The following is a 14509-nucleotide window of genomic DNA, read 5'->3' as shown; positions in this document are numbered from 1 at the left end:
ACCGTTGGTGTTGCAGCATATGATGCGGGGAATATTTACAATTGGATAGACAAAGAGAAAGACTATGGTTGTTCGGTGGTTGGGAAGAAGAGAAGGAAGGAGCTGAAGGAGGATCAAGGATTTTGGGTAAAGGAATTTAGTCTTATTTCGTGGACAGTTACAGTTCCTCTTTGTGGCCAGGGTGGGTGATATTGTGGCATATGTTTTTTTATACAATGTCATAATGTGTAATTGTTAAATGTTGTTTACTAAGTTTATACTATGTCTTTTTGCAGGTTTTTTTGTAACTCTGAAATCTTATTATACTTGTGTTAAGAAAAATATTTTTGTAAAAAAATGTTTAAAAAATAAAGTGCTTAACTTCATTGGGGTTTTATATTTTTGTTTGGTTTGATAAAAAAAAAGCTCTTTCTAGTACTAGTGTTATTATTCTTTTGTGGTGAATATGTTAAAATTATGGTGAAATTATAAAGTTTCCCTGGTAAATACAGTAAGAATACTTACGACGTGGTGAATTCTTAAGGACTCCACGGAAATCATCGGAACGAGCCACAACATTTAATTCAGTGGAGGCAATAGCTTCACCAACTGAATTACGAGCAATAACCTCGACTTTGCCGGTATCATATTGACGTGTCTTGGGAATGTCCATATGGAACATACCATCGTTGGTGAGTTTATAACGAGAGCCCTTAGATTAAAACAGAAGAAGATTAATCTCTGAAATACTTATGATTTATGTTGAGCACCGAAACTTACATGGACAACAGTATGGCCGTTGATTAACCACATAACTCTTGGCCTGGGATGACCTGTTACACGGACACAGAATCTAGCCGGTTCTCCTTCTTCCACAGTTTGTGGTTCCAATTTGCTGACGAAAGCTGGTTTACATCTAGCCTTAGCATCGGGATCAGCTTCTTCAGGAACACTAAAAATTTAAGGAATTAATCATTTTTTGTTCTCCAGTTGGAGAATTCTGCTACTACTTACACTTGCCAAGAGGCTTCCATTTCGCGAATACGGTCAATACTATGCATATGGGCTGGCAATTGAGAGTCATAGACAATTCCTGGTTTACCAGCTACCTTTATGACAGCTCTGGTCTCATCCATGCCATATAAATTAGTGGCACGGCATACATATTCACCGCTATCTTCAGGATATACCCAGCCAAAGTTCATGGCTACATAACCGAAATCATAAATAGGCTGGAAGCGATTCTCTGTAAAAGAAAAAGTCCCCAATGAAAACCATTAATTCCATCAATGCTCATCATCGAACTTACTGTACAACAATGGCTTGCCATTGAAGAACCATTCAACCTTCATATTGGGATCACCTACAGGGGCTAATTGACATTCGAATTTCGTTTTAGCCATTTCGGTCAATGATGTTTGATCCTTGATTTGGGTCACGAAACGAGGTGGCTGTTTGCGGTCTGGATCGAAGAGATCATCTTCAGTCAAATGCACTTCAGATGTGTACTTCTTGATTGTAGCCTCCATTTGTGTCAATGTCTCGGAACGTTTCATGCCACGTGGAACTTGATTTTGCAACATAATTGTGGGCAATTGCTTGCAAGACACTGTGGCCTTGGTGCGAGCTTCACCATATTTATTATAGGCTCTGCAGACATACTCTCCGGAGTCCTCAGCATAGACATACAAAATGTCCAAAGATACAAAGCCCATGTCGAAAATGTTTCTGTACCTGTGACCCGAAGGCAACAATTTGCCATTGCGATACCATTCAACGCGCAAGTTAGGATCGGTCTTGGGTTCGACTTGGCACTCGAAACGGACTGCTTCAGCTTCCTCAACAGTTTGAGAAGCAATTTCGGTGACGAATACTGGTGGTCCGTATTCAGTTTCTTCCTCTTTGGGTACTTCTGGTATACGGCCTTGTTCGAGTTCCTTCAATTTCTGGGCAGTCATGCCATCTGGTAATTGGGTATCGTAAACAATGCTACTCTTACCCTTGCATGTAACCTTGGCAGTAGTTGTGGCAGTGCCCCATTTATTGGTAGCACGGCAGGTGTATTCACCAGAATCACGGGCATAAATGTAATCAATGTCCAAAGCAATAAAGCCAAAGTCGTTGAGTTGATGGACTCGAGATCCAGTGGCCAAGGGACGGCCATTGTAGAACCAATCAATGCGCATTGTTGGGTCTCCAACAGGTTCAACCCGACAGTCAAAGTGAATGGGACCACCTTCTTGGACATCCAGATTGTCCTTGATCTCTTCGGTAAATCTTGGAGGATTGGGTTGTTCATCGTCGATAACCATCTCCTCGCGCTTGTGCATATTTTCCTCGAGCTTTTGTAGACTCTCAGTGCCAGTGCGGAAGTTCGATGGCAATTGTGGTTCCATCACTATACCTTGGCGACCCTTGACTTGCAGCTTACAGGAAACGGTAGCTTCACCATGTTTGTTGGTGGCCTTGCAGGTGTAGAGACCGCCATCGCGCTGGTAACAACCGGCAATTTCCAAAATGACAAAACCAAAATCGTTAATGGTCTTAATACGAGATCCGGACCACAAAGCCTTTCCATTGTGGAACCAGTCAACACGCATGCTAGGATCATTGATAGGTTGCAAACGGCACTCGAAGTGAGCCAATTGATTTTCATTAATGACCATATCAAATGGAGTGGTAACAAATTCAGGTGGTTTACCAGTGTCATCGTCTGGGGTGAACTCAGTGCTACGAACTCCCAAACCTTCCAACTCGGCAATGCGATCAATAGTTCCTTCCATACCCTTTGGCAATTGAGATTCCATAATAATGCTGCGCTTGCCTTGTATCTTCATGGTGGCAGAGGTTACAGCCTCACCGTACTCATTGATAGCACGGCAGGAGTATTCACCAGAGTCCTCAGGATATACTGGTGAGATTTCCAAAATAACAAAGCCAAAGTCGCAGAAGGTGCGGAAACGAGAACCAGCCTTAAGTGGGCGGCCATTCCAGTACCACTCAACGCGCAATTTGGGATCGTCTGTGGGTGTAACACGAGCTTCGAAGTGAGCGTTTTCACCCTCTCGCATGTTGTCAATATTCTCCAATGGAACGGTAAATACTGGAGCCTTGCCTCGGGATTCCTCAACATTTTCATCGCGTGTGCGAACCATGCTATACTCAAGATTGGCAATCTTCTCCAAACCACCTTCCATGCCTCGTGGCAATTGCGATTCCAAAATCAAATTAGCCTTGGATGTACACTTGAGAGTGGCTTTGGTCGAATCTTCACCATATTTGTTAACGGCGCGGCATTCATACACACCAGAGTTCTCCTCGTAACAGTACAAGATGTCTAAAATAACAATACCGAAATCGTGGAAAGTACGGAATCTATGTCCATGGGGTAATTTCTCGCCATTGAAGTACCACTCGACTTTAAGGTCAGGATCTGTGATGGGGGTAAGACGAGCCTCAAAGTGAGCACTTTGGCCTTCAACCAATTTGGTGACATCCATGATTTGAGTGATGAATTTAGGTGGTTCAGCAACCACTGGACCTGAGGTATCACCCTTTTGGCCTTGTGGGCACTCCAACTCTCTAATTCTTTGCAAAGAGTCAGGCTGCAAACTGTCATAGAAGACACCGCCACGTCCTTTGCAGTTAAGAGTTGCACGGGTAAAGTCTTCACCATATTTGTTATAGGCACGGCATACGTATTCACCGCTGTCATGATCTTGCAAGTATGATACATCCAGGACGACAAATCCAAAGTCGGAAACAGTCTTGATGCGATTTGAGTGGCGCATAAGTTTGCCATTGTGATACCATTCAACCTTGAGGTCTGGATCGTTGACAGGGATAAGAGTGCACTCGAAATGAGCCGATTGGCCATCCTTAAGACCATCAACAGATTGAATATGGGTTGTGAATACAGGTTTCTGGCCGCGGGGTTTCTCAACGCATTCCAAGGTGCAGCTAATTTCAGCTGAACCATATTTGTTAGTAGCACGGCAAGTATAGGTGCCAGAATCCTCGATCTTTGTGCCAAGAATCTCCAAAGCCACCATTCCGAATGCATAGATTGTGCGCACGCGATGGCTCGCTTCAATGACCTTGCCATTGAAGAACCATTCAATAACCATGCTTTGGTCACCAGTGGGAATAAGATTGGCTTCATAATGTGCAATTTCACCTTCACCAATATCAGCAATGTTGGTGAACTCAGTGGTGAAGCGTGGAGCCATACCTTCTTCTTCTTTTTCTGGTTTACCGCCATCTTTACGAAGGGACTCTTCCAAATCTTGAATCTGTTCCAGGCCCTCAGCGCCTTTAGGATGTTGAGTTCTATCGATAATGTTGTCCTTTGAGTCGCAGAATATGGTAGTTGAGGTAAATGCCTCTCCAGCCTTATTGTAAGCCTTGCAAGTATATATGCCTTGATCACGGGCGTAGGTTTCAATTAAGTCCATTGTAACGAAACCAAATTCACTGGTCATCTTAAAGCGAGAACCATGCTGCAAAAGCTTGCCATTGAAGTACCATTCGATGAAGAGATTAGGATCCTCTTTAGGTTCTACATTGCCTTCCAAATGCAAAGGCTGAGTTTCAGACAAATGGAACTCAGCTTGCAATGGCCTAGTCCATACGGGAGCAGGATACTGGGTTTCCGGTTTAGATTCTTGGCGATTGTAACGATTGGCCAATTCAGCTTCAGTTTCTTGAATGGCTTCCATACCAGCTTCACCTTGAGGATGTTGAGTATCAAGGAACATAAGTTTTCCTCCAGTGCATTTTAGAGTTCCTGAGGTGGTGGCAGATCCCTTACTGTTAGTGGCCTTGCATGTGTATATACCACTATTTTCAGCATAAAGATTAGACATATCCAAAGCGCAATATCCAAAATCGTAGATTGACTTGAATTTGGCGGCAGCCTGTAGTGGTTGACCGTTGTAAAACCATTCAATCTGCATGGTTGGGTCGCGGGATGGTTCAACATTACATTCGAAGCGGCCACTCTCACTTTCTTTGCATTCAATATTGTTCAAGTGAGTTATGAAGACAGGAGTTTCATAAACAGGTTCGGCAGCCTCAGGACGGCCGGGCTTGGGAGCTTCCAATTCGCCAATGCGTTGCAAAGAGTCTGGATGCAAAGACTCGCCTTGCAGCCAATGACGGTCTTCAATCTTAAGAGTACAGGTAGATACAGCTTCTCCAATTTGATTGGTGGCCTTGCAGGTGTAAATGGCAGAATCGTCAGCACGCAATCCGTTGATGGATAGTGTGACCAATCCAAAGTCAAAGGTGCTGCGAATGCGGGAACCAGTTGTTAGGGAAATGCCATTCTTGAACCACTCAATGCGCAAGTTGGGGTCTGCACGTGGTTCCACTTGTGCTTCCAAAAGAACATGTTGGCCTTCACTTAATTTGTCGTAGCTCTGCAAATGGGTGGTAAATACGGGTGCTTGTTGTGGGGTATTATCCACAAACATTTCAGGCACACGGTTCAATGAGGCCTCCTTAAGACGAATGGCTTCCCATGATTCTGGAATCAGAGATTCTCCGGCAATGTTGGCCTTAGCCTTGACCTTCATTGCTGTCGAGGAGACAGCCTCACCGGCCTCGTTGTAAGCACGGCACATATAAACACCAGCGTCCTCAGGAACGACGGCATTAATGTCTAAGGTGACGAAACCAAAGTCGTTGGTGGTTCTCAAACGTGAACCCATCTTCAATTCGACGCCATTGATGAACCATTGATATTTCAATGAAGGATCACCAACAGGTACAACACGGGCCTCGAAGTGGGCATGTTGACCTTCCCATACTTCTGAAGGTCCAGTAAGAAGTTGTGTGAAGATTGGTTTCTCGAATGTGCGTTCGGGTTCCAAAGGACGAGGAGCTGGTGGACGCTCCAATTGATGAATGCGGCTGATACTGTCTGGATGTTGAGTATCCATTTGGATACTAGCCTCAGATACAACACGCATTGAAGCAGTGGTAACGGCTTCTCCCAGAGGATTAACGGCACGGCACATATAGACACCTTCGTCTTCTTTGCGAATATGGGAAATATCCAAAGAGACAAAGCCGAAATCGTGTTGTTTGGTAATGCGAGAACTGTCTTCAATGATCTTCTCATTGCGGTACCATTCGACTTTAAGATTGGGATCTCCCACTGGAATCAAACGGCATTCGAAGTGAGCAGTTTGATGCTCATTAATGCGATCAATATTCTGCAAGGGTTGAGTGAACACAGGACGTTGTAGTGTTCCAGGAGTTTCCACCTCAGGACGTTGGAATGGTGAAGACAACTCCAGTTTGCGAATTTTTTCCAAACCTTCAGGATGTTGAGAATCGGAAATGATAGTTCCACGAGCAATGACTCGCAAGTTGGTTGATGACACACATTGGCCAAGAGCATTCACAGCACGAACGGAGTATTCACCGGCATCGGCAGCCACGGCGTGGGTAATGTCAAGAGAAACATAACCAAAATCAAATGTAATGTGGAAGCGTGAAGCTGATGGCAAAGGTTTTCCATTGTGATAGAATTCAATGCGCAAATTGGGGTCGTGCACTGGTTGCACTTGGGCTTCAAAGTGAGCTGTTTCACCTTCATGGATTTCGGTGCTGCCTCGCAATTCAACAGTGAAATGGGGTGGACTTATTGGTTGATCACTAATTTCAGTACGGGTAGCGACGGCCTTTGACTCTAATTTTTGAATCTTCTCCAATGCATCGGGATGTTGGGTGTCCAAGATCATGCTGCGGCGGTTCAAAACACGCACGTTGCAGGTATTGACGGCTTCGCCAAGGAAGTTAGTGGCCTTGCACATATAAGTGCCCGTATCCTCACCGTAGACATACAAGATGTCTAAAGCAACGTAGCCGAAATCGTGAGTTGTCCTATAGCGATGGCCAAGTGGCAGCTGTTTGCCATTGCAGAACCATTCAATTTTCAAATTAGGGTCATTAATTGGTTCTACACGACACTCCAAATGAGCGTGTTCGCCTTCCTTCAAATGTTCCAAATTACTCAAAGGCGTCAAGAAGATAGGCTTTTGACCCTTCTCCTCAACTTCCACCTTCTTAGGTGGTGCGTAGGTTTCTAATTGGCGAATTTTCTCCAAACGCTCGGCATCAAGAGTGTCGAGATCCAATGTCTTGTTTGCTGCAAAACAAAAGAAGGGTTTATACTTTTGCACGATTTGCATCCCCACACATTAACTTACCTGTGACGTTTACAGCACAAGTCGTTACAGCTTCCCCTACGGCATTCTTGGCTTTGCACATGTAGGTTCCAGTATCTTCTGCGTGAGCATACAGAATATCCAAGGCGACGAAACCGAAATCGTAGGTGGTCTTAAAACGATGACCAGTTTGAATTGGAATGCCATTGCAATACCACTCTACCTTCATGGTAGGATCATTGACTGGTGTTAAAGTGGCTTCCAAGTGCACAGGCTTGCCTTCATTGGTATTGGCATTGCGTAATGGGCGTCCAAATTGGGGACGTTCAGCCATGAAAGTGTCTTCTTCAATCCTGCGTTGGTAACGAGAAGAATCTTCCAAGTGGTGAATCTTTTGTAGGGCTTCTTCATGTTGAGTTTCATGACTGATACCGGATCTAGATTGTACATTCAAAACGATAGAATTAACAGCTTCTCCCAAATTGTTGGTGACGCGGCATGTGTATTCGCCACTGTCCTCAGCATATACAGTCAGAATGTCAAGGGCTGCGAAGCCGAAGTCATAGGTGGTACGGAAACGATGACCAGTACTTAAGGGTTGTCCATTGTGGAACCACTCTACCTTAAGGTTTGGATCGGGATAGGGTTCGATGCGACATTCATAGTGGGCACTTTGACCCTCAACCAAATTGGTAGGACCAATGAGTTTAGTCACAAATCTAGGGGCCTGGGTGACTACATATTCCTCTTCCTCCCGACGTTGGTAACGAGAGTGACCCTCCAATTGATGGATTTTATGCATAGCGGCCTCATGCTGAGTTTCCATTTGAATGGATGTCTTAGATTGTACGATCAATGAGGCTGAAGTAACGGCTTGACCAAGCTCGTTTACGGCGCGGCATGTATAAGTACCCGAATCTTCTGGATTTACGTACTTCATATTGAGGGCAACATAACCGAAGTCATGCATGGTAGTAATGCGATTAGAAGCTTCAATGGGTTGGCCATTGCGCAACCATTCAACTTTCAAGTGAGGATCTCCTACAGGAATTAAACGGGCCTCAAAGTGAACAGCTTGGCCTTCAGCAACACGGGAATCACGGACAGGCAATGTGAATACAGGTGCCTGATTAATTACTTCTTCTTGAACGCTCATACGTTGACGTTTGGTTGTTTCTTCTAAGTGTTGCAAACGTGGAAGAGCGCTTTCATGTTGAGATTCCACATATATGGATTTCTTAGTGTGGACAATGGCCACAGCAGAGGTGATAGCTTCTCCGATGGCATTGTATGCACGGCAAGTATAGGTACCGGCATCTTCCGGCAAGCAGGACATAATATCCAAAGCCACGAAGCCAAAGTTATTGGTTTCAGTGAAGCGAGAACCAGACTTCAATGGCATGTTATTGTGATACCATTCGACACGCATTGAAGGATCGGAAACAGGAATCAAACGGCATTCAAAGTGGGCACGTTGATTTTCTTTGATTTCGACATTCTTCAAAGAAGTAGTAAAGACTGGGGCTTGTTTGGTTGTCTCATCAACTTCTTCGCGGCGGCTGTATCGTGAACGATCTTCCAAATGATGGATTTGTTGGAGACCAGTCTCATTTTGGGTTATAGTGACAATTTGTTCAGAGCTACGGCATTGCAATTCGACTTGAGTTTCATCCGAGCCAATTGCATTGACAGCACGGCACGTGTATACACCCGAATCTTCCGCAATGAGGTCCACGATATCTAAGGCCACATAACCGAAATCATGAATGGGACGGAAACGATGTCCCACAGTGATGGGGCGACCATTCTTGAACCATTCAACCTTAAGATTTGGATCAGTTACAGGTTCAATCTTGCACTCAAAGTGAGCGCGTCCTCCCTCACGCATGTTTGTGAGACTCTTGGGTTGGGTAAGGAAACGTGGACGAATATTTACAATTTCCTCATCAACATATTCGCTACGACGATAGCGAGATGAGTCTTCGAGATAGGCTATTTTCTGCAAGCCTGATTCATTTTGGGTTTCCGTAATTAAATCGTTCTTGGCAACTATGCGAACGGAGCAGGAAGTGACAGCTTCTCCCAATTGGTTGCGAGCTTGACAAGTATACACACCGGAATCAATGGCATAACAACCCAATAGATCAAGGGCTACATAATCGAATTCATAGGCAGGGCGGAAACGATGACCAGTCTTAAGTGGTTTTCCATTCACGAACCACTCAATACGCATGCTGGGGTCTCCAACGGGCTGCAAACGACATTCCAAATGTACATTGGTTCCCTCCATTGTTTCGATATTGTGTAATGGTCGGGTAAATTGAGGAGCTTGCATGATAGTAATGTCTTCTTCTGCACCATGACGGCGACGGGCAGCCTCTTCTAATTGTTGTATATGCTCCAAGGACATTTCATTCTGAGTTTCGGTGACAATATCAGAACGATCAATGACACGTACACAGGCGGAGGTATGGGCTGATCCCAAATGGTTGGTGGCACGGCAGGTATATTCGCCGGAATCGGCTGAAGTTGCTTGGATAATATCCAAAGCAACAAAACCGAAATCGTAATAAGTACGGAAGCGGGAACCCACAGTGATGGGACGTCCATTGTGGAACCATTCAACACGCATAGTTGGATCACCCATAGGTTCCAAACGGCACTCCAAGTGAATATTCTTACTTTCGTGAATGGGCTTGGGATCCGAAAGTGGTTGAACGAAGATAGGTTTGGATTTTGAAATTTCCTCAACATCATATTGAGGCTCAACAAATTGTTTGTGTTCCAAATGTTGAGTCTTCTCGTAGAGACCGCGGTGCATGCTTGACGTGTCAATGCTGGAACGAGCTGTAAGAAGACAATATTAATATATCTCCCAATACGAAATTAAGGGTTTACTTACTCTCTACGACCATAGTTGCCTGCAATTGAGCTTCACCAAGCTTGTTTCTAGCGACCACAGTGTAAACACCGGCATCTTCAGCGCGTACTTGGGTAATATCCAATGCCACATAGCCAAAGTCGTAATAGGTTTGAATGCGATTGGCGGCAGTGATGGGTTGACCATTGTGGTACCATTCGATTTGCATTGTCAAATCACTTTGGGGCTCCACACGAGCCTCGAAATGAGCCTTTTGTCCCTCAATGATCTTGTTTGTACCCTTCATAGGACCCAAGAAACGGGGAGCTTGTGTGACAGTGACTTCTTCCTCTTGGCTACGAGCATAACGTGAGGAGTCTTCCAAGTATTGGATCTTTTGCAAACCTCCAGGATGTTGGGAGTCGTAGGAAATTTCGTTTTTAGAAATAACGCTCAATTGGGCTTCGGTAACAGCTTGGCCCATAGCATTGTAGGCACGGCAAGTATAGGTACCGGCATCGTAAATTGTCAACTGTTTGATGGTAAGGGCCACATAGCCAAAGTTGAAGAAAGTGGTACTGCGGGAACTGGCCTCCAAGGGTTGCCCATCTTTATACCATTCGATACGCATAGTGGAATCTCCAGATGGTTCGAGACGAGCTTCAAAGTGAGCATGACCACCTTCACGCAAATCCACTTGATTTTGGATTTGAGTCTTGAATTGTGGTGGGGCAATTGGTTCTGGGGCTTCATGAACATGGCGTCTCTTTTGAGCCATTCTGTAGTCCTCAAGCTGTTCTACCTTCTCAATGTAGCGTTGCTGTTCTGGAATACCCAAATCACCAGTGACTTGAGATCTTACATTGACACGAATATTGGAGGTACTAATGGCTTCGCCCATACTATTGACAGCACGTACAGTATAGGTGCCGGTATCTTCCGCACGCAAGTGCATGATGTTCAAGGAGACATAGCCAAAGTTGAAAATGGCAGTGATACGTGAGCTGGCCGTTATGGGACGACCATCCTTGTACCACTCAACACGCATACTGGGATCATTAACGGGATTTAGTTGAGCTTCAAAGTGGGCATTCTTGCCCTCTTCAAGATCGCCCATATCGTGCAAGGGCCGAATGAAGACTGGCTTTTGTCTCATCATCTCTTCGGTACTCTCCTGGCGTTGGTAGCGAGAGTAGTCTTCCAAATTGCTAATGTATTGCAAGCTGTTTGGATTCTGTGAGGTTTGCTCAATTGAAGGTCTTTGGGAAACCGACAATATAGCCCTTGACTCGGCCATACCAGATGCATTTGTGACACGGCACAAATATTCTCCTGAATCATGGGACATGACACTCAACAAATCCAAGGCAATAAAGCCGAATTTGAATACGGATGTAGCACGAGAACCTTTCAATGAAAAGAGGATGCATTAGCATAAGGTTTTCGTAAAATACAGTGAAACTTACTTGCAGCCATGGGACGACCATTGAGGAACCACTCAACCACCATGGTTGGATCGCCCACAGGTTCAATGCGAGCTTCCATATGAACTCTGGAACCTTCCGTTTGTTGCACATTTTGTAATGGTACTATAAATTGTGGTGGTGGATAGACACGTTCTTCCTCACCGGGACGCCTCTGGGGCTTGGCGCGTTCAACATGACGCAAATAAATAACTTCTGGACCAGGTTGGGGCCTTGGGAAAGAAATAAAATATTCATTAGCATTTCGATATACCCAATTAAATTCTGTATCACATACTCTGGTTCGATAACTTTCGTTGGTCTTGGTAAATTAAGACGTCTTTGTTCTGTTGGTGGTTGTTCTCTGGGAACTTCTACATAGAGTCGAGCACGATTTGCTGTTGAACCGGCAGCATTTTGTGCAGTACACTGATACCAACCAGCATCGGATGCTTTGATGCGTGGAATTTCCAAACATGTGGCTCCACCATCAATTCCAATGAAACGATCAGCAGTCGAGGATATTTGTACGCCATCCTTTTGCCATGTAATGCGTGGGGTTGGTGTACCAATGGCATTGGCGCTCATGGTGATGGGCTCGCCCTCGCGCACAGTCATAGTGCTGAAGCGTTGGACAAATTGTGGTGCGACAACTTGTTCCATCTCGAGCACATTTAACTGGGCTTCGATGGCGATTTCACCAGCCTTGTTGCGGGCCAAACATTGGACAGTACCAGCATCCATGCGGCTGACATTGGTGATCATCAGCGAATGGCTTCCGGATTCATTTACAAGAATCTTATGTGTGGCATCATCATAGATCTGTTGGCCATTGATGAACCAGTAAACTTCGGGATAGGGATTGCCAGTGACGCGACAATCGAAGCGTGTCATACGCCCCTCGGTAACTTCGCGATCCATAAAGGCCTTGGCGAATGAAGGTGGCAAAGCCTTGCCAGCTTCCAATTGCTCAGCTGTGGCATCCACAGGTTTTGGTTCATATCCGGACTCGGCAGCGGCTTCAACGGCCAATACGGCAGAAGACACAACACATCCTTGAGTGTTTTCAGCCAAAAGAGTGTAATGACCGGCATCCTTGTGGGTGGCGTTCTTGATGCGCATGGTCGCAGTACCGTTGGAGTAGGAGATGTCGTACTTGTTGGATGCAACCAAACGTTGACCATTGTGGAACCAAGTCAAACGAGGCTTAGGATTGGAACCAACTTTGGCAGTGAACACAGCATCGGAACCCTCGATAAGTTTGGAATTGCGAGGTTTCTGGCCAATTTGTGGAGCATGAGCTGGCCCTAAGGAGCGATCAACTTCTTGAGACAAATGGTAATCCGATTCATAGGTCGAACGACGAGTGATAGCCTCACGGAAAGAAACCTCACGCAAAAGTCTATACTCGAATGTATCCACACGGAATTCCTCCTGAACCGAGGTAAACGAATAACCATTGGTGTACAAACTTTTTTCGAATTTTTGCACAGGCTGAATTGGTGGAGCGCCCTCAGGTTGAATATAGACACTGCAAATAGCTTCGCCATATTGATTACGAGCTGTGCAAGTGTATTCGCCCTCATCGCCAGGTCCAATTTGATTGATGAGCAGGGATACTTCGCCAGTGGCTTCGTTATAATTCATTTGGAATTTTTGCGATTCGAGAAGGGGAGCGCCTTTGCGAGTCCAGGTAACAAATGGTTTGGGATTTCCACGAAGTTTACCTTCAAACAAGGCATTGCCGCCTTGAGCAAAGCGAGCATTCTTGAAGATTTGTTCGAATACAGGTGGTGAGATGTCGCCTTGGGCATAAACATGTGTTATACCGGGTGGTACATAGGTGCCGCCATGTTGTTCCACTGTAAAAAAAGAGACGAGTAGAGAATTTAATTTTCCAATTAATCAATATTACATCTATGAGTAATGGCAATCAAGCAAAATGCAGTATAAAAAATCATCATTATTAACAAAATTTGGCTAAATTAGCCAAAGAAACAAACTCATAAGTATAATGAAACTTTTTGCCAGTATAATTGAATTTATACTAAATAACAATATAAACTCATACTACTTATGAAAACATTCATTGTCTTAATGAATATTTTCCTTAATCTTAATGATTCCTAAGTTCTAGACTAAAGATGGACTTAATTTTCATTCACAACAAGTGCATGTGGGTTGATATACAAATAATTTTTTTCTGATTCAATCACAAAATTATTTAATCCAATAAACTTTTTAATTTGAATTACTTCAATCACGGAAATGGTAGTATCAATCAATGAATTTAAAAATTGATTGATTTTACGGTACTTTCAATTAATTTTTGAATTGTTCTAATTAAAATTTAATTGATTTTGGACATAATCTCAATGAATTATTTAATTTAGACATCCAACTATTTATTTACTTATTATTTATATTTTATAATTATTTTGATGATGAAATATTTTGTTGTAATTTTATAAGCGTTTAGACTTTCTTATAAATTTTACTATTGTAATTATGGTTGGATTTAAGACAAAATTAAATGAACCATTGAATAGTATGTTACAGTATTATTTTTCTTTTTCAATTATATTTTTAATTGGAATTCGATTTTAATTGATTAAAATGTTTACGTTTTTTCAGAATTTTAATTATAAAAATAAACAAGTATATACGGCCGTAAGTTCGGCCAGGCCGGATCTTATGTACCCTCCACCATGGATTGCGTAGAAACTTCTACGAAAGACTGTCATCCACAATCGAATTGTGGTATCTTAAAACTTCTTAACATCGTTTTCTAAATTGTGAGTTAGTCCATACGTGGTATATATTAGACAAAAAAGGTATGTATAGGTAAGTCTACAAATAATTACGAATCGATATGGACTTTTGCACGGTACGTAGAGAGCTATAATTGAAATATGGGGGCCGCTTATGTGGGGACTATATACAATTATGAACTTGATATGGACCAATTTTTGTGTGATTGGGGATCGATTTATCTGAGGGCTATATATAACTATAGAACGATATGGACCTAG

At 43.7% G+C, this 14509-nt stretch overlaps 1 protein-coding gene across 3 annotated transcripts in view; it reads right to left on the bottom strand.

The window, feature by feature from the left end:
• sls (sallimus) overlaps window positions 1-14509 on the bottom strand; it is a 173818-nt gene that overhangs the window by 148227 nt on the left and 11082 nt on the right. For all 3 annotated transcript variants that reach the window (XM_075303986.1, XM_075303989.1, XM_075303987.1), the window contains exons 3-10: window positions 11776-13339; window positions 11481-11710; window positions 10057-11421; window positions 7197-10001; window positions 1289-7135; window positions 994-1225; window positions 760-931; window positions 505-691 (exon numbers count right to left, since the gene is read on the bottom strand). In XM_075303986.1, coding sequence (XP_075160101.1) covers window positions 505-691; window positions 760-931; window positions 994-1225; window positions 1289-7135; window positions 7197-10001; window positions 10057-11421; window positions 11481-11710; window positions 11776-13339 — 12402 coding nt within the window. The remainder of the gene's footprint in view (window positions 1-504; window positions 692-759; window positions 932-993; window positions 1226-1288; window positions 7136-7196; window positions 10002-10056; window positions 11422-11480; window positions 11711-11775; window positions 13340-14509) is intronic.

The sequence above is a fragment of the Haematobia irritans genome, chromosome 4, assembly GCF_050003625.1.
Source record: "Haematobia irritans isolate KBUSLIRL chromosome 4, ASM5000362v1, whole genome shotgun sequence".
Lineage (NCBI taxonomy): Eukaryota > Metazoa > Arthropoda > Insecta > Diptera > Muscidae > Haematobia > Haematobia irritans.
The sequence above is the reverse complement of the archived record's forward strand: the minus strand, read 5'-3'. Positions and strand labels throughout refer to the sequence as shown.